The sequence below is a fragment of the Ochlerotatus camptorhynchus genome, unplaced genomic scaffold (genome assembly GCF_037179485.1).
Source record: "Ochlerotatus camptorhynchus isolate MF236.1 unplaced genomic scaffold, CSIRO-AGI_Acam_v1.1 ptg000176l, whole genome shotgun sequence".
NCBI classification, from domain to species: Eukaryota; Metazoa; Arthropoda; class Insecta; order Diptera; family Culicidae; genus Ochlerotatus; species Ochlerotatus camptorhynchus.
In genome coordinates, this window is record NW_027040666.1 from 3,354,594 (window position 1) to 3,376,413 (window position 21,820).

Here is a 21,820-nt window from a genome sequence, read left to right on the forward strand (position 1 = left end):
TCAGAGAAATAACGAAAATACATTTTCAGTGTAGTGTTGAATTCAAATGATTGGTGTCTACCGGATACCGAACAATAGATCACGCGAGATCGAAGTCATACCGGATAACAAAAAGAAATGTGAGAGTACGCATTTCTTTTGTTATCAAGTAGATCAGAACTGATGAACAAAACGCATGCAATCAAAAATTGATTTGAATATATTTAAAGATAAACATAGGAATTTTTCACTTCGTCCACATTGTCCATGTTTTAGCAATTGCAGAAATTATAGATTGTAATTAAATTTATGTAAAAAAAAAAAAATATATTGTTCAAGGATTGCCAAATATGTTTACGTTGATGTCACTTAAGGGATTTTGGAGATGAACTAGCCTTTGGCTAAAAATATCGTAAATAAAGTTAAAAAAAACTTAGGTGATTACATATAATATATGTATGTCCAATTTTGTCCGGCATCTCTATAAATTCAACGCACTGAGTGACGCGTGCTTAGGACCATCATTGGAGGGGTATGTGAAAAAGGCGTATTGAGGAGAAGAATGAATCACGAGTTGATGCAACCCTATGGCCGGCTCAGTATCCAGGAAGTTGCTAAAGCTGGAAGGGTATAATGGACGGAACACGTTATAAGTATGCCGGAGAATCTCGGAGAACAGTCCCGCAAAACTGGTGTTTGCTTTGGATCCGGCCGGTACATGATGCAGAGGAGGGCAGTGATCTGGGTCGTTAGGCCTGGTGGAGCAAGATCTAGGAAGCGTGGGTCACTCAAGAAACTGGAGAAAATCAGCCACGGACCTTGTTGATTGGCGTAACATTGTACAGCACTTGAAATCACACAGAAGGACGTTGGACCATGAAAGGTACGGTATGACACAGTTTTGTCGAACTGTTTAGGTCTATTCCACCGCTGGGATTTTCTGAGGCATAAAATCGCTGATTACGGAAGGGAAGTAAAGTCGTTGGTCCCCGGTCTATGAGTAGATGGGTCGATAGGTAGGGTCCAGATTTGGGAGCTGTCTCCCAATTGAATTAAGGAAAAAAATGTTTAGATAAAATAGCAAAAAAGGTTATCTGCCATTTAATTCCACTTAACTAATTTTGGTATCTATGACAGTTACGTATTTCCACTACAATGTGCAGTCTTCATCGGTGTCATTCCCACTAAAGAACTTATTAAAATATAACCCTCTTAAGTACTTAAGTTTTGATAAGCTATTTAGTGAGAATGACACTTATGAAGACTGCCCATTGTAGTGAAAATATGTATCGGACATAGATACCAAAATTTGATTAGTGGAATTAAATGGAAGATAACCTTTTTTGCTGTTTTATTTAAGCATTCCACTAACAACTCAATTTTATTACTTCAGGTCTATCTCAAATAAAAAAAAAGTTGATATTTCGACCTAGGAGCCACCAACATTTTACTCACATCTATTGACCGTCTTAGAGAGGTTTCAGACACCCCCTCCCCTCTCGTAGGCAATCTTCCATACAAGATTTTAGAATTTTTTATGGATCGTAGACACTCGACCTCCCTCCCTCCCCGCTTAAATTGTCATCTAATTGATGATCTTCGCAAATAAGCAGTAATCTAAAGTTTAATTTTGAAAAATGCATCAATATTGAAAACATAAAAAAGCACTTCAGTTTAATGGGGTTTACGGTAGTTAATCAAACCAAATTCCCCAAATGGGGAAAGAAAATCGTTTCCGAATTGCCACAGGAATCATTCCGTCAGGAAAAATAAATCTAATGGTCTTGTATTCAGCCACTTATCAAACGTTTATGCCTCTAGGCAACATATTTCTTGCTAAATAATTGCCAATGTACGGTCTGCTGAAAATCTATGTCCATATCACTGCGCGAAACAACATAAAAATGTATCAAACGCAATATTGGCGACCCAGACGGGAAATCATGATCTAGAATAGTGAGGAGGAAATCGCAAACCCGATTTATGTGTGGCAGTAACAAAAACCATTAATTATAAAGTCGATATCTGTCCGTCTGGTTCGTCCACGCTCGGAGATGTAGAGCTCATGCCGGCCGGCTTAGCAAGCTCCCTCCAGCGGCTGAGCCTCAGCCTCAGCGACAAGAACGAAAGCAAAAAAGCAAAATCCATGTTCAACCACTTTAGTGCCGTATTGATTACATTTCACAAGTGAAACATTAGCGTCTAGGCTTGTGCCGAGCAGCCTTTCGATACTCGTAAATCGATATCACCGTCCATGCATCCGAAGTCCTCCGTTGTCGTCGTCGTCGTCGGTCTAAAGCGCTGCGCTGGTGCAACATGTTCAAAGTGGCATGGAGCGCGTGGCGATTGGTTTAGTCATGCGATCCATGCAGCAACTAGGTACTTCCCAGACCGTAGTCTGCCATTGGATGCAGAAAATTGTAGTAATTTAAGAAAAGTGCAATTTATTTTGCACCAGCACACGATCCACCATACCCCATATCGTGCATGAATACCTACTGTGGAAAGGAGAGCTCTGCAGCAGCAGGAGAGTCCAACCGACAGCTCCTAATTTCGTTTACTCTGCGGTCTACGTACTCTTTGAACAATTTTCCCAGACAAGTGCTTTACTGCTATTGAATCGTTGTTGCTGCTTGTACAAGCTAAAGTTGGAAGGTTTTCGGCCAAGCAGCCGTCTCAATGAATGCTCTGTCGAAGTTTAAAATTTCCGAAAGCTGCTGAAATCATAAATAAAAGCTCCGCCAGTGGACTTCCGTTGGCAGTGAAATAACACCTATAATCGCTACCTATTTAAACATTATGCAAATGACCAAAAATGCCAGACGTTAGGCCAATCCTCTTTTCGTAAAAAAAAACTTCGAAAATAATTAACAATATCCTATCTCACGTTCCCGCGTGTACACCGAAGCAAGTTACTTTGCTAGCTGATGCTGGGAAAAATCGGGAGCATGGAAAACTTTTCCTCCATAGCAAAAGTGGCATCAAACTTGGCTCGTGTCTTATGTAAATTTAACGATGACACCCAACTTTTCCTTTTCCTCCTTTTTGGTGTTACTTTTGAATTTGCTAACTGTCGTCCTCATCCTCCTCATTTGGCAGCCCTCTAGTCGGCAAAATTCCTGTCGTCTTCCACTTTTCTAACGTTGTTGGTTGTGGTGATGAAAAGTGTCTTGAAAAGACGCAAATCTTTTGTGTTAATCTTGTCTTTGACACAAACTTTGTGTAAACTTTACCAACTACAGGGAAACTATACACATTCTCAATTTTATTAATAAAGTTTGTTGCTTTCATTAGGCTTCACTTGTGGATGGAAAGAACGCATACACTTGTAAGCAATTGGGTTCTTCTGTTTTCCCACGGTCGATTGTAGAAACTCACAATTGTTGACCTAATTTTCTTCGTTTGTTAATTTGATAAAGCAATGGGGAATAACAGAATCGTGATAAGAAATGAGCTTGGCAAATTCTCCACTTGAACCATTTGTTTGAAACTTATTTACGTGCCTGACGTTTTTCGACCTAAAAATTTGAAATTGCTATCAACGAAAAAATGTCCATCAAACGAACGATTTGTTTACATATACTGATGGGCCCTTCTCTATTGTTAATCCAGATTTCATTAATACATTATCTTGCTTCCCTAAATGCCGACTTGAGCAATTTTGACAGAATCTAAATAAGTAAGAAGCATCAAATCTCATCATAGGTGCATAATACAGGGTAATATAGTAACTTTCACATATTTGAGGTATTCTTGACTTATTAGGGTTCCCTTACTCTGCCCGTTTATCCTTACGCATCTGTCCAACATGTTCAATTCAATAAATGAAAACAAATCCTTCCCCTAGAGCTGGAAAAATGCAGTCCAATCCTTGCAGCCTAAAGATTTTCGAACCATCAGATCGCAGGCAGAACTCGAAGGTGCTCGAGAAAATACTGCTATCCCAAAACACGGAATATCTTGACAGTTCACATGCACCCCTGCTGGTAAGACACCAATCCGGTTACAGAAAAGGTCACAGCACAACCACTGCTCTCACTGCTCTGTTGTGGTTCTGGTGGACTGTTCCCTCGCCTTTAACTGTGTGAACCACAAAGTTTTCGGAACCAAGGGCCCATCCATTAATTATGTCACGCTAAATCGAGCAAAAAATTACCCCGTCCTTCCTATCGTGACGTTTTTCCTATACCTAATGCATTGCTTGTCACAAAATCTTAGACCCTCCCTCCCCCCTTAGAGCGTGACATAATATATGCATCAACCCCAAGCTACGAAACGAGTTCATCTTGTCTCAAGGAGCTTGTGATCTGGTGTCATCGTTTCTTGCAGGCAGAAAGCAGTCTGTTCGCCTGGGAGATGTCCTGTCCAGTGAACTAGATGCTCTTGACGGTACGCCTAAAAGATCATGTCTAAGTTTATTTCTCTTTAGTCTGTACATCAACAGTCTGGGCTTGAAACTTGACCGCAATCTAACATGGTCTCATCAGGTGAACGACATAGTTCAGAAAACGTACAATGTCGTACGTACGTTTCGTTGGTTTGCCTCGGTGCTTTCCACGCAGCCTCGGCGAAAGTTGGTGCAAGCTGGAGTGATACCTATTTTCATGTACGGCGATGTTGTGTACTACCCAGGACTATTGGCAACTCTCAAGAACCAACTACATTGCTGCTTAAAATCTACTGTGCGCTTCGTTTACAACTTCGTCAACAAGATTCAACTGCAGCTGTTCGGAATAACATCCTCGGAATCGATCTACCATCCAACTACCGTCTGAGAACAGCTTCATGACGATCGGCCTGAGTACATCCAGCAACATCTGCAACGCGAACAGTAGTAGCGAACCCGTTGCTTCATCATTCCGCGGCACACCAGCTCCAGTGGAAAAAAGTGTGCTGATGTACGGAGCCACTTGCTGGAACGGCCTACCAATCGATGCCATGCTGAAACCAACATTGAGATTCTGCGGCGTGAGTGAGGTGACAATAGTCACCGTGAGTGATGTGACTCTCCATTTTCCACTAGAGACAGCGAATCACCTCAAAATTCACTTAAAATCATGAATAATTATGTTTCCATAATTTCCATAATTCACTGTAGTTTCCAGTAATTTCTTGTTGATTATTGTTTTCTTCTTAATTTGTGTAGTTTTTTTTTAAGATTTAGTTATGTATTTCTCCAGAAACTGCTTCCTTGACCTTAAGGAAAGTTTGTCAACTGATAGGTTATCATCACGAATAAATATACAAGCTACGAATTAAATAATGCAAACCTAAGGAACAATGCTATTTTGCAATATCGTATAAAAAAATAGCACTTCACCAATTTTGAAAAAGTAATGTGATTTAACATCAACAATGACGTAGCTAGTATTGTCTTCTCTTTTATATTATCTACTCTTGCAAAACTATAAATCAATGGTGATTGTTCAATATGACGTAAGGAATATTTTGGCTCAGGTTATAAAATCGGTTCTGAAGATGTTTGATCTTATTTTTATTCCTATTTACAAGCCAGGCAATTTTAGGTCAAGTGAATACTTCTTAACGATACTTTGAACGTAGGTTTTACACCGCTTTGATAAAGCTTCAAATTAGCTGTGATAATAAATTGATTTTAGTGGACACCCAATTTTTTACGTTTTGATTTAGCATACGTGAATGCGACATTTTCATATGTCATAAGGAAAGGTTACACGTTACTTTCGATTTAGTGTTGCACCATGTTTCTTACGTTATGTTGTAAGCTGTCATGTTGCTTACACGTTAACTTGAAAGTATGGGTAAAAATTAATCATTTTGAAGAAATGTAGCTTATTCATTAATGGGAAAATTTTTAAGCCATTCAATCAGTAACTGTTACCCATTATTAGTATTTAAATAGAAATAGTTACTGATTAATCATAGGCGTAGCCAGAGGGGGCAAGGGGGGGGAGGTAACTGCCCTCCCCTAAACTCAGCATCACAAAGGCTTTCGGTGAAATGGCGTTCGGTGAAATGGCGTTCGGTGAAATGGCATTCGGCCAAATTTTCCATAGTAAATTCTATTTTTCACCCCTCCCTATCTCAAAACCTGGCTCTTGTAATTAATGGGTAACATATATTCATTGAATGGGTAAACATTTAACCTACTAATGAGTTAAGTCTTCTTCTTCTTCTTCTTCTTCTTCTTCGCATTTCAAGCTTATTGCATATCGCATATTAGCTTATTGCGTGCTCTTAACTTAGTGTTCTAGATGCACTTCCACAGTTATTAATTGGTCGGAGACGAGCCAGCCAACGGCTGAAAGTCTCTTTAATAAAGATATAAAAAAAAAAGTTATTAATTGAGAGCTTTCGATGCCTGTACCATTTTTGCATTAGTATAATTGTGTGGCAAGTCCAATCATACTTCTATGCCCAGAAGTCGAGAAATTTTCCAACCCGAAAAATTCCTAGACCGGACCGGGAATCGAACCCAGCCACCTCCAGCATGGTCTTGCTTTGTAGCCTGTAGGGAGACCCCGTCACATTTCTTTAAAATGTGTATTTTAAACCCCTTAATGAGCCTTTCAAGATAGAGTGTGAATCATGTACGGTACATCGATAAGCAAAACATAAAAAAAGTTACGTTTGCCAGCAGAATGCATAATAATATGGAGCAATTCTCTACGAATTCGCAAATCGATTTATTTATTTTTTTATTTGGTTGAAAATTTGCAGAAACGTTCCTTATGATCGACAATGCCATTTTGCATCTTCATATTTCCATTTTGAATCCAGCCTTATTTTTGATTTCGTGTCTTCGGCAATATTGCAAATAATGTCTTATAAATAGTCTTATGAAAAAAATGCACAATAATAAAATAACCCAACTTTTTTTTATTTAAAATAAAATCTGAAAAAACAATTTTTCTCAAAAAAGGATATTTTTTTATTTTTTTATTTGTTGATATGTTTTAGGGGACAAAAAATGCCATCTATTGCACTTTAGGTCAAGATGGACATATGATGGACAAAAACTTTATAAATTTTTAAAATATCCAATTCTTGGTCCGATTACTGTTTCAACTTTATATAATAAAAGTACACCAAATTTACAATAAAAAAGCACCTGGGTAAAATTGCTAAGTCGCACCGTTTTCGAGATGTAGTGGTTTGAAAGTAGATATTTTTAAAATGTTAAATTTGCATTTTTATTGTAAAATTATCTGATCCTTCCCAAAAAAATATTGACGGAACTGAAGAACTGCGAAATACATTTAAAAATGGCCAAAAACTACCAACATTTTAAAAATATCTACTTCCAAACCGCTACATCTCGAAAACGGTGTTAGAAAAAAATACTTGAGTGCTTTTTTATTGTAAATTTGGTGTTCTTTCATTATTTAAAGTCAAAAAAGTAATTGGACCAAGTTTTGGATATTTTTCCAAAAACTTGAGTTTTAAAAAAAAAATCATAAATTTTTTGTCCATTATTTATCCATCTTGACCTATAGTGCAATAGATGGAATTTTGTCCCCTAAAACATATCAACAAATAAAAAAAAATACCAAAAAATGTTTTTAAGATTTCATTTGAAATTAAAAAAAAAGTTGTGTAGTTTTTTTAGAGTGCAATTTTTTTTCAAATAGTATCATCCATTATCTGAAATATTTCCGAAGACACTAAACCGATCGGGCAAACAGTTTTCGAGTAAAATTTTTCTGAAGATAAGCTTGATATTTTTCTATATGCCCTTTTCAAAAATTAGGCTGGATTCAAAATGGCCATATGAAGATGCAAAATGGCATTGTCGGTCATATGGATCGTTTCTGCAAATTTTCAACCAAATCAAAAAATACAAAAGTAAACCGATCTGCGAATTCGTAGCGAATTGCTCTATGCTTATTGAGGTTTATTCTGGTTTTATTAGGGATGGTCCATTAATTATGTCACGCAAAATTTGGCCCATTTTCAACGGGGGGTTCCCCCTTTGTCACATTTTTTGTATGAACCTTATTTTTTTAATGGCTCGTCACAGTTTTCAAACCCCCCCCCCCTTCCCCTAAATGTGTGACATAATTAATGGACGACCCCTTAGCTGTTGCACAGTTTTTTTTAGATTGAATCATTTAGGGGGAAATGATGTAACACGTACCGAATTTGTTCGTAACTCGTTTGGTTACCGATGTCTTCTTTAGCTTGACTGTTATATGTATTTTAATCAGCATTGCATTCACTGAATGAATAATGCTGAAGAATATAGCTTTTTGTGGCTCTCTGATATGCAAAAGCATTTTAGTTGAACGGAAGACCACTTAAACCTTTTTAAGTAATGCTGGTAAAAGAGTTCTGAATCTATGCTTCACTCTCGTTATTCATGTGCCAATGTGCCAGGACCACAAGCTCAAGCACATCAAGATTGCAGTAACTCGTTTTGAGATAGGTCACGGTTAAAACGCTCACAAAAAATGCACCGCCGCAAATGCGCATCATTGTCTCAAGTGTTAAGTCTGAGTGCATAGCTAATGAGTGAGCAGCTAATAATGAGCCTCACTGTTCATTTAATTTCATCAAAGGTATGTAGTGTAGCAAGTGAATGGACAATCTCTGTCTAACACTGAACCGCTCTGTTTTGTATGGACCTTTACCAAATTACCTAATCGCAGACTTTCTTTCCTTTTAACGATCGATTCGATGAGTGGTTGACAATTTCTTCCCTAACGAAATTAATTATCATTGAGGTTGACCGTCAACACAGAAAACAGAATCGATAAAAGAAACCTTGTAAGAGAGAATTGTGTATGTACTACAAATTGAGCTATAGTTGAGAAAGGAAATAGAAGCCAAAACTTTAATTTTTTGGAAACGTTTAATGAAGGAAAGCCACTCTGATTGGCTTCAAGCTGCCTTTGTTCGTTAACGCTAGAAGAACTTTGAGCAGAGTCCGTTCAAAATAAGGTGCTGACAAACGATAGATAGCACAAACGCGTTGGAGTGTTATTCAAAGATAGAGGGATCGGAAAATTAATATCACGGTCGAATTAAAGTTCGAAAAGTTGAATTTTCCTCCCTCTATGCCTACCGTGGCCATAATGGATGGAATATCGATTGTGTTACCTATTTAATTAGACGTCAGAACTTTTTATTGGCAAGATTGTGACTGGGTGGCCCGTGGATCGAATCGCAAAGCTCATAAATGGTGGAAAAGTTATTAATTGCGAATAACAAAATTGTACTTACTCTGTTTTGATTCCATTCTGGATTGAATCAGCTTTTGCCATCGCGCGGGTGGTGAGGATTGACTTTATGGTTCCGTGATTGCAATGTTGTTTCTGTCGTTGGTGATTCGATACTTCCGGTTTTCACGTCTTGAATTCAAAACGCCAGCAGACGAGCAGCTACTACACGGGCACTGTCGGAGTAACGCAATAAAACAATTTCTGGAAAGAGAATTGCAATAAAAACGGTGTGATGAGTTCGATTGTTATGGATTTTCTGGTTCTGAAATGGAAAAGAGGGAGCTGAGCATGGAATAAGACGAATAATTTATAGATAAGACCAAATTTATTCTGTCAAGATTGAAGACGAGAAACTTTGGTTAACTACATGTTTGCGCGATAGCAATTTGTTTCCTTATTGCTTGTTGGAACTTTTGAATAGCTTCGGCTACTCGTATAATCCATTTTTATATGATATTTCTTGTTATGTTGCGTATAGCTACTTTGTAGTGGTTTAGAGATGAGCCGATTCTGACGGATATAAGAATACACATTCGATACTTTTGATTCATTGACAAGTACATTCGATATCGTTTCTTTGTATTGCTCGAATTTAGACGTTAAAATGAATAAAAAATAGACTCCATAATCGCATATCAGTCCCATCTTTGCTTGAATTCTTATCGATATGGAACTGACAGGTGATTATGGGTAGTAAATAATACTGTGAAATCTCTACAACTCAATATTGGTGACACCATCGAGTTATAGAGTTATAGAGTTATAGAGCAACAATCGCCATGAAATTTGTGGTACTCTCACTTCCGGAGATTGACCACAGGTGATTCGGCTTGGTTACCGGATTACACAGAATTCCACACAACTGTTTACTCTCGAGTATTGCACTCAGCTACTGACATCTACAATAGCACCGCAATAACCGCAATACACCAATTCATTACTAATATATATATATCATAGTATGTTCAATGTGCAAACTAAGTTTGCTACGAGGAGGGCGTCACATATAAATCTCTATTTTAGATGCTCGAAAAATTTCACACTAGCGAATCAATCTACGAAAAATCTTCTCTCATTTCTACTTGCATAGCGCATCATCTTTTTGCTGGAAATCCTCAGAATCGTCATCAATCTTCTTTCTATCTACACCGAGATTGAAATTCGCATGTAATTTATAAACCAACTGATTATTAGTCGGTGATCTAAGCATAGTTGTTATAGTTCTTTATTTTTTCATTACTTTATTTGAGTAGTATTTTTTTTTATTGCTTAACTTACACTCAGATAAAAACAACTTTTTTTTTATTTCTTGTTGAAATTGATAACCATCTGTATAAAGATTGTAGATGAAGTCATTTGACGAAACTTTGTCCAAGACAAAAGCTTTCTATTTCTCAAGTGCACGAAGTTATAGGCAAGGTTGCAAAGACTCATTTCAGCTAAAATAATGTTTTTCGGAATAATAAACGAAGATATACACTTACAACTTTGTAAAACGTAAAAAATGTGGAGATTAAAAAAAAATAAGTTCAGAAAACGCTTTTAAGGGGGTTCTACCGTTTAACTTCATTTTCACCCGTGCACTTCAGAGATAGATTTTTTGTTTGACTTGGATAGACGATTATCAATTTTAATGTTACACATTTTTTTTATCTGAGTTTATGGCTTGAGCAAAAAATGTCACTACTCAAATAAAGTACTCGAAAAATGAAGAAACATTCTTGAAGATATCAAAATGCTACACTCAATGGTTTCGTGGCATTGGAGTGGAGTGGAGTGAACAAGCTCGCTGGCTCGAGGACCTTTGTTCGGTAACGGTAAACAAGATGTTTGTGACGCAATTTTCAATCGCTGCTTCCCCAAATGATACGCCAGATGCTAAACCAGACTTCAGCTGCTTCAAGCATGAGATGTAGAGATGAACCATTCTACGATGTCTTAAGTCCAGGGTTGAAGACGTACACGCTAGGGACATCGCCGCAGTCTTATCGTCATCGAACTTGAATAAACCTTTGCGCACATCGTGGGTATCGGTTGCAATCAGCACACCACTCGGGTCGATTACTTTCACACCATCTTTGCTGAATCGTACTTCATGACCTCTACGAAAAATCTGGCTTACTGAAATTAGACATCTGTTGCACATCTTCGGAATACATTTTAAGTTGTTGACTTCAATAGGAGGATTTTCTGGACTAGCTGTTTGCTTGATAACTCCAGCTGCTGCTCGCTGCTCCGCCATAAAACCCTTGTCCTTGGTGAAATAACCCGAAGCACCTGTACCAGGCATTGCTCTCGTTGTTGTCCGCAGACAGCACCGTACAAAATGTGGATCACTTCTTCTTCCTGCAGTCCTTGCCAATGTGGCAATACTTGCATTTTGGCCCCTTCGACTGCTCAACTGACCTCTAATAGGTTACGCCTTGCTTCTGCTAATACGGGGTGCATGCTTACCTAAAAATGTACTTTTGGCCGATGACGAATGAAATTCCTGTAGTAGCTTCGTTTTGATACTATCACCTATCACTATCACCTATCACCTCCCGGCTAGTCCACCGGTGGAGTACAAGCCCATGAGGTGATAGGTGATAGTATCAAAATGAAGCTACTTCCCATTCTTTGGAAATATAAAATATGACCCCTCGTATTTGATGGGCAGCGAAAAGGTCGTTGACGTTTGAATCCATGGAATCACAAGACGAGAAACTGGTAGTGATAAGCTTCCTCAGCAATCCTACACGTATGGTAAGGCCAGTATCTTCGAATGCCGCCTCCAAGTTAACCATCACGCTCCGCGACTCGGCCTGCGAGGTGTTCGCATCTTTGACGTAAACATAGTTCATGGGATCTAGCAACAAGATTATTTTTGCACGACCTTTGACTGTATAATCAACGAGCTGCCCTTTTCCTGCTTCACGACTTCCCATAGGTCTTCAAGTGAGCCGTAAATAGAAACTACTTGTTAATTTGACGGTTGAACAAAGAATGAATAACATTTATTTCGTTATTTATAATTCAGGTTAGGCTGATGCCATAGTGAGAGCGAAGCGTTGAAACGAATGTGCGAAGTAATACAATAATGGGAATTCTTAACATTAAAAGGAGGGCAATGAGTTTTTATCAAACAGTTTTAATAATATGTGCACTATTACAAAATTCATGATTTGCAAAGGTTTAATTGAGATTGTTCATAACTTGTAGTCGTTACCAATTCAATTCATCTTCTCGTTATACTTCTGAAAAATGCATCAAACTAGCCTTCATAATTCATTTTTGATACTTGGAAATGATCGAGTCTAGCTGATTTGCATGAAAAGTACAGCTTTACAGCCTTAAAATCATCCCAACTTTTATCATGTACATAGATCAGGATATATGTCATCGCTAATTGAAACCACATGGAACATTTAAGCAACCTGTTAATTTTACCATTGATTCAGATTGATATTGCGCATTTCAAACGAAGTTGGACTGAGAAACGCGTTTTTTGATGTAGAACTACGTCTTTGTCGACTATACAGGGGTGCAAATCAAAAAACATGTGTGGTGAAATAGTGTTAGGTTTTGAACGCTTGTTACTATGTCACTTTTAGATGAAAATAAAATGCAAATACGCCAATCGATAGGATATTACATTACGCGTCTGCTGAAAGAAATATCTTTAGAATTTTCCACAAAAAACACTTCAAAGCTGTACAAATGATAATTTTATCTCTGTTTTCATGAAATAAACGATTTTCCTTAACCCAGTCGTCATAATCGAGTACCAGTTTGTTGTAAATCGTTCTACTTGAACCTGAAAAGATATAAAACAGCGCTGCTGTCATGCCTCTGCTCATTACCGCGTCGGACGTCGTGGCACTTGGTCCTGCAGCAAGCAGGAACAAGTCAGCGGACTAAGGTGGATTATGGCGTGACCACCTATCACAATGAGGAAATGAGGAACTTGGAAAAGATATACATGCAAAACACCCCCTCCCCCCGCCTTAAACGATAACCCGAAAAAGACATGGACTTATCACTTTATTCCGGGAAATAAATTATAAGAAAACTACAATTATAAGTAAAAGCTAAGGTTAAATTCCGTTAATTTTTTACCCGCTTACCATAGAGCCAAAACTTTTAAATTTTAGAAAAATTTTGCTTAAAAAAGGCATACATTCTATTCTGTTGGTGAATTACCAACAACTGACTGTAAAACATATCTGGTACTTCTATATATTCAGTTAGATTAACATCCGAAGTCCAGCCTTTTTTTACATATTCTGCACAAAAGATACTTCCTGCCTCGCCCCATTCATAAAAAAAACGGCGGGAAATCCTATCAGGTGCAGTTGCGCATCGTTCTGCTTGAACCTGAAAAGATATAAAACAGCGCTGCTGTCGTATTTTTGCTCATTACCGCTTCGGACGGCGTGGCACTTGGTCCTGTAACAAACAGGATCAAGTCAGCGGCTAAAGGTGGACGGCGTGATCACCTTTCACAAATTAGGAATGAGCCTTGGGTCCCGTTTCACTAAACCGAAACGCGGAAAAGTTATATATGCCAAACCGGTTCATGAGTTGATGGGTCCATAGGTAGGGTCCAGATGAGGGAGTAATAGTCAAAAATGCATGACATACATCAATTTTGCGTGGTTCTACGTCATACTGCGGTCGTGTATAGGACACAACCCTTCAATTTTTTATAATTAAAATTCACGTTGGATTCAATCTGCGTGGCTGTGTTCCATTTGATGAATTTTCACTGACACTTCGAAAATAAATTATATTGTTCGAAAATCCCTCTGTTGTTGATCGTGCGATTGTCGAGAAATTGTTTGTCAAAATTGATTCATGGTTTGTCTGAAATAAGTCTGGTAGAATAGCAGGTTTATTTGAAAATTTTCCATCTGTCAAATTAAAATTAAAATTCACCAACTGGACCGCATCCTAAATGTAGGGGGGTTGACAGCTGTAGTATACTCATAGTCCCACCATCAAATGACATTTGCTAGATAAGATTAGGTTGCGACATAATTAAAAAAATAAGCTCTGCAAACAATGCTCTTTGAAAACAATTTTATGAATATGTTGCTGAAAAAATGCAAGGATTAAAACGGAGGACATTTTCGGGCAAAAGGAGGATGTAGAAAAGTATTGAAATAGGAGTACATGTCCTCCTTTAGGATACCATATGGTAACCCTATGAATGCTTGAAAGAGTAGTCTGTTGCAGTTATCCTCACCCACTATATTCATCACATTGATGCGAGCTCCACCGAAATTCGTGATTGTCGCCCTCATAATATTTCACATTATGTTTTCGGCAACATCAATATCTATACAGCCTAATTAATGCGCTGAAATAGAAGGTTTATTTTTGATTAAAATATAGATGAATCGATCATTTTCTTAGAGGCAGGTATTTCCTCGCGTGTCCCATAGTTCCGCTCTTATTAATTGTACATCGTGTGGCAAGCACAATTATGCTTTATGCACAGGGAAATCGAGAACATTTCCGACTCGAGCTCCTTGACCGGACGGATAATCGAGCTCGGCACCTTCGGATTGGTAATAGTGTGTCTTAACTAACTAGGTTATCTGAAGCCCTAAGCTAGGAAACATACTAACAACAAAACTTACTCCTCATAAAGTCGATAGTCTACGAGCTATGTCGCAGTGGATGACTACGTAGTATGTACATCAATAAAATATAATAATATATAGCATTATGCACCGAATATTTGGCCGCCCTAGTATTAGGCTGAATTTCAAGCTGTACAGTATTAGAATTTCGCTTTGGCCTTAGCAGTTCAGTATTTTAAACAGGTTTTTTTTTTATGAAGTTGAGAGAAAATGCTGTACTATTATCAACATGGAGCTTTAGTACTACAATTTATTACCTAGAGAAAGTTCTGAAAAGAGTAAATTGATAGGAACTACACGTTACACGCTGAAGGAAGCATCTCCAGGCGATGGAGTGTTATAATGCATCTCTTCTTTACCAAATTACAGTTTGCTTCGGGCAACGGCAACGGAAACCGCAGATGAGCAATATGAGCAAGTCAAACGCGCACTCCTTTGCCTGTGGATTTGAGGAAATACATAAAATTCACTCACCCATCAAGGGAGCTAGGCAAAGGAGTGTGTATGTTATTAGTATAGTCGTATCAATGGCCCTTTGCTCAATTTCAACTTTTGTTCAATTTTCACACTGTCGTACTCTAACGGAACTATCAATCTACCCTCTTCAGAGCCTTCTCTAGCTTAGAAATTATCGCACTAAAACTTCATGTTGATACAAGTATAGCATTTTCTCCCAACTATGTAATCGTAAACTTCACGTATGAAGGAACAAACACTTTGATTGATGGTTTTTTTTTTACGTAGGACTACGTCTTTAATTTCTACACTCGGGGGACACATTTTAAAAAAATCAAAATTCGCAATCGAACAACATTGCGCATACTTGGTTGACCGTTCAACATTTCACCAATGAAAGGAAGGGAGGAGAAAAGCAGCAATACTAAAAACGCTTGCCAAATCGTTTTCTTCACGGCCAATCATACCAACTCAGCGACTGAGAATAATTGACTCAGAAAATTTTCTTTCCATACTAAAATTACTCAGATTTAGAAGAAACTGCAATTACTCATAGCTTACTCATAGCTTATGAGTAACTGCAGTTTCTTCCAAATCTGAGTAAATTTCGTATGGAAAGAAAATTCTCTGATTCAATTATTCTCAGTCGCTGAGTTGGTATGATTGGCCGTGTTCGTCATTTGCTTTCGAGCAACGGATGGACACATTATTTCAAATTTCAATCTATATTTCTGGCTGACAAAAATCTGTAAAATAATCTGTATAAATTCTAGTAAAGGTCTTATTGCGGATCGTCGTAAATACACTTTCAATTCATTTGAAGTTCAGAAACAGTTTGTTCATAGTTTAGAATCTTGATGAATGACTTAAGTTTGCTTTTGAAAAAAATAATCTATTTAAAAGACCTTGAAGTCTTGAATCATGATTTTTTTTTTGATTTGTACCTTTTCGGAAAGTCTAAAAATACAAAACAATCAAATACCAGTAATGAGAATCAAACCTGAAAAAAATTGAAAAAAACAATCAGATTTTCGTAAAATTTTAATTTTGACGTAGACTACGTCTTATGGGAAGGTACTGGAGGTAAATCAAAAATCTAAAATGGACCGTCACGAAAAGATGTAAGGTTTTGAACGCTTATAACTTTGTCATTTATAGACGAAATTAAAATCCAAATACACCAATCGATAGGAAATAACTCTCGTAAGCTGTTACAATAAACGCTTTTTCATTTTTTTTTTTATAGAAAACTGTTTTAAATATGTACAAATAAAAAGTGATAATTTGAAATAATCGTTCTCCCCAAACCCAGTCTTCATAACCGAGTACCATTTGGTTGCACATCGTGCTGCTTGTATCTGAAAAGTTATAAAACAGCGCTGCTAATGTGCCTCAACTCATTTTCGCTTCGGACGGCAGGTAAGCAGGTAGCATCATCAGGTAGCAGCAGCAGTAGCAGCAGCAGTAGCAGCAGCAGTAGCAGCAGCAGCAGCAGCAGCAGTAGCAGCAGCAGTAGCAGCAGCAGTAAGAAGGCGGTTCCTGTCAAGCACTGTTACAATAAACGCTTTTTCATTTTTTTTTATAGAAAACTGTTTTAAATATGTACAAATAAAAAGTGATAATTTGAAATAATCGTTCTCCCCAAACCCAGTCTTCATAACCGAGTACCATTTGGTTGCACATCGTGCTACTTGTATCTGAAAAGTTATAAAACAGCGCTGCTAATGTGCCTCAACTCATTTTCGCTTCGGACGGCAGGTAAGCAGGTAGCATCAGCAGGTAGCAGCAGCAGTAGCAGTAGCAGCAGCAGTAGCAGCAGCAGCAGCAGCAGCAGCAGCAGTAGCAGCAGCAGTAGCAGCAGCAGTAAGAAGGCGGTTCCTGTCAAGCACGCAGAGTTCGAATTTTGAACCTCAAAATTTGCGCGTCGTTCCCGTCGACATCGCTGGTTGCTGGTAGCGGCGTCACCTCGATGGCGCAAGCGCTCCTTGCCTGAATGATAACTACAAATCTCGATTACTTTTTCGAAAGGACATATCAGCTTTTGTAAACAACGCATTTTATTGTCGGAATGGTATAACTGATAGCTCGCCCCACATACTAACACCACTATATCAGGTACGGGAAAATTTCCTCTAGTAGGTAGTAGGTAGTAGGTAGTAGTAGCATGCGTAGGTGAGCTACCAGTTACGCCAAATCGACGATCAAACGCGTTGTTTACAAAAGCTGATACGGCCCTTCGAAAAAGTAACCGAGAAATACTTCTTGGGCTGTACACCAATCGCCGAGTTAAATTTAACTCGTGGTTAAACGTGACATTTCGAAAGTTATTTTTAATGTTCGAAAATGCCGGAAAACTCAGCCACGGTTACCAAAATTTAACTTCTAGTCGGTCCGAAATAACCACGCTCGTATAGCAGGGCTATTCGATAACTCATCTGTCACTTTTAACCATGAGTTAAATTTAACTCGCCCATTGCGACACAGCCTTGGAAGTAAAATTAGGGCCATCTATAAATTACGTATATTTTTTGACCAATTAACCCCCCTTCCCCCTCAGAGCGTGTTTTGCAATACACCTAATCCATGGTCGGTCCCAACTTCTGAAACCCCTCTCCTCCCTAATCATTGGGCAACAGTGAAACACACACCACACAAAGCGGGTTGGACATTTAGGCGAAATTTCGGTATTGATCGTCAATATCTCACGATCAGAACATTTTAGTTTGAAATCCCTTCATTTAATTCTTGGTACATCTTTAATCTATTGATTGAATAAAAAATACTAAATATGTTTTTTTTTAGATTTCGTGCGTTTTATGAACGCACATCCATTATTTTGCATAAGAAAACGAGGATTTTTCTGTGGTGAAAAAAAAAAGAATTTCCCTACACAGATTACAGACTCCTGTACCAAGCACTGAAATTATCAGACGGTACCTCTATTTATGCTTTTAGATTAGCTATGAGAGTCCATCCTACTTGGAAATTTATGCTATAGAACGGTTTATAAGATCCCAGATTTTTTGCTGATGGGGGCGAGGCATAGCAAGCCGTTTGATTGCATAATTTTCCAAGTAGGAGGGACTTACAATGCTTATCTCTTAGCAGTACCGTCGAGTTTTTTTTTCAGTGCTAGGTACTGAAATTCAGCAGTGAGCATTCAAAACGGCCTACTTGTAATAGTCGATTCTCTTCATCGACTTTGTCTTTATATTGCTACAGCTAAGCGAAACAATTCAAGCTGAATATTGCATTAGGTCCTAAGTAACATTGACAAGATTCTATTCGTCGACTTTCTCCTTGAATTCACTCGGGGCAGATATTTTCAGCACACATATCGATAAAAGAAGTTTTTATCTAGCATCTAATACGACAAATACAAGAAACGGTTATGTGCTCAAGTAATTAACGGCAGAGAAAGTCGACGAAAAGAATCGATCAATGCTACTTAGGACCTAATGCAATGTTCAACTTGAATATTATCTGAAATTTGTTACTGTTACAGGTTGTATCTATTGGTTATCAAAAGCAACAGCAAACGCACCGAGAAATGTTAATCCAAATGAGTTATTAACAAAAGAGAAAATCGATCACGGTTACATCCTTATGTATGCTCCCTGTCGAATTTGTAATCTGTGATAGATATGGATGTCACTTTTTTCCCACCACAGAAACAAATGACAAATTATACATGTGCGTCTACAAAATGCGAACGAAATCTTTAAAAACAGCAATATTTAGTATTTTTTTTGCTCAATCGGTAGATAAAAGATGTACCGAGAACTTATTGGCGGGATTTATGCCTAATCGAGACCATCCCGATCAACTTAGTAGTGATTTGAGATTTGGGCGTAATTGCTTTTGTAAACAAACACTTCAATCACCGATTTATCGTGAATAAAAACTCAGCCTAGAAAACTAACAACACACTCATTTGGAATAGTTTGTTCGCGAGATTGAGCTTTTATTCGCAAGAAATCAGCGATTGACATATTTGTTTACAATAGCAATAACGCTCAAATCTTGAAGTTCTCCAGAAACAACGAAATGTTGCATAACATTGGTGAAAAATTGTGCACTCCGGCTTTGTGTGTGCATCTTTTTTTTTAGCGTTTTGAAGTTAAATCGCTGAGGAAACCTTATTTCTGATCAATCTCAGTACCACATAAAAATTTCAAGAGCGCAAATATCAGCTTTCACGAAACTTATAACAAAGAAACTGGAACTTCACGTTTGCTGCAGTGCAGTACACAAGGAGTTTCAATTTCCCGTTGGTCCCCGGTTCATGAGTTGACGGGTCGATAGGTAGGGTCTAGGTGTGGGAGCTGCCTCCCTGGCGTCGATAGCATTGGTGCTCAGCACGGAAAACAAGATCGACGGAAAACAGGAGTTCCTCGGGGTAGCATTCTTGGGCCTATATTGTATAACAATTTTCACTTCGGACCTCCCTGATTTGCCTCACGGTTGCCACAAATCTTTGTTCGCTGATGACACAGGCATTTCCGCTAAAGGAAGAAGTCTTCGTGTTATTTGCAGCAGACTGCAGAAAAGTTTAGATATTTTCTCTTCTTATTTACAAAAATGGAAGATTTCTCCCAACGCTTCCAAAACTCAACTTATAATATTTCCACATAAGCCTAGAGCTTCGTTTTTGAAACCTAGTAGTAGTCACATAGTCACTATGAACGGAGTTCCAATTTCCTGGTCAAACCAAGTGAAATATCTTGGATTAATACTTGACCAAAAATTAACTTTTAAAGATCACATTGAGGGCATTCAAGCCAAATGTAACAAATATATTAAATGTTTGTATATATAAACAGGAAATCCAAACTTTGCATGACGAATAAACTTCTAATATTTAAACAAGTTTTTAGACCGGCCATGCTTTACGCTGTGCCAATATGGTCTAGTTGCTGCACTACCAGGAAAAAAGCACTTCACAGGATTCAGAACAAAATTCTGAAAATGATTTTGAAGTTGCCTCCCTGGTACAGTACTACTGAGGTACATAGAATTTCGAATGTTGAGACTTTAGAACAAATGTCCAACAAAATAATTAATAATTTCAGGCAAAAATCGTTGCAATCCTCAATTGCAACGATTAATTCCCTTTATACTTAGATAAGATTAGTTTTAGTTTTTAGTTTTAAGATATCAATTGTTATACTGACATGCAGGTTAAAAAACCTGTTTAAAATACTGAATTGCCAAGACATGAACAATGTAAAAACACTTAGATATATATCATAACAATTAAGGCTGGTACGTTACTGCAGTAACTGGAGCACCTAGGTTAAAATGAAATGTAATTTATTTTGAATTTGGAACAAATAAAGAGTTAAAAAAAAAAGATCGACGGAAAACAAACCAAGGAATTTTTTTGCAGATTAAAAGGATATTGAATTCGCTACCTGTTGCTCGAGCCTATATATCTAAGTGTACTCACAGTATTTTTGTGTGAAAAGCTTTGGGATGGTTTCATCTGTTTTCTTTAATTGCAATCGTGTTCAAATGTTTTATCAACTTTATTGTATTTTGTCACAACACATAACTTTTATTTGGATGTTTAGTAGAATTGCATAGTCAAATGTCAAAATATCCAGTTGACTCTTCGACTCACAAACTGTAATCAATTAGCATCTGGGAACCGATTCGGCAAAAAAAATCATAGTACTTGTCACCATGTGATATGGTTAATTAAACAATAAGAAAGAAAAACTAACATCCCTTGGATCGAGGTAGGCCGTGCATTGAAACTGACGTGTTTTGAATTTGCTGCTGCTTTATTTTCCGAGATGTCTATTGAAAATTTAGTGCAATAAGTCCTTTAGCTGGTGCATTTTGGACACTTGAAAGCTTTTTCAATAATTTCGCGTGTTTTTATTAGTGCTGTGTTTGGTTATTTTAAAAAAAAATTGGATTTTTCAATATTGTACAAATATTAACACATTACACACAACTACACATAGTAATTCGGAGCGTTTGGTATGGTATGTCCACGCATCCTTCCACCCCTGTAGATACAAGAAATGTTCCCATTCATTTCCAAGAATCATCTTTGCGGCAAATACAAGCCTGGCCGTATTGATGTTTATATCATATCTCAGATATGCTGTAAACATCAATTAGATAAGAAAAATGATTAGACCTCATCTAACCTAATCATTTTCCAGGATGCTTTCTCGCACTGGCTGCGTTTGTATTAGATTAGATTACATTAGAAGAAAGAAAAACTAACATCCGTTCTAACGAGCTATCAGAAATCAGAACAGCTGAGCATCAGAAGTCGGTTCAAAATTAATGCTCGTACCTACGCAAAAGGAAGAAAGGATTATTTTTGGATATTTATCAATATAGGGTAACTGATGATGGTTGGACCTATTTAGGCCGGTTTCACACGACGTCAAGATTTCTTGTTTCTAATAATAACATAAAAAGTTAAATATTATGAACAAATCATTTTATAAAACGTTTTTATTCAGCAAAGAATTATGATATTGGTTGGACCTATACTGATCTTGGTTGGACCTAAAAAATGATGATGGTTGGACCTAT

General features: G+C 37.6%; 1 protein-coding gene across 14 annotated transcripts in view; it reads right to left on the bottom strand.

The window, feature by feature from the left end:
- Positions 1-21,820, bottom strand: part of LOC135701740 (mucin-2) — a 426,987-nt gene that overhangs the window by 247,367 nt on the left and 157,800 nt on the right. For all 14 annotated transcript variants that reach the window (XM_065222640.1, XM_065222645.1, XM_065222643.1 and 11 more), the window contains one exon: positions 9,181-9,380. In XM_065222640.1, coding sequence (XP_065078712.1) covers positions 9,181-9,221 — 41 coding nt within the window. In that variant the 5' untranslated portion in view covers positions 9,222-9,380. The remainder of the gene's footprint in view (positions 1-9,180; positions 9,381-21,820) is intronic.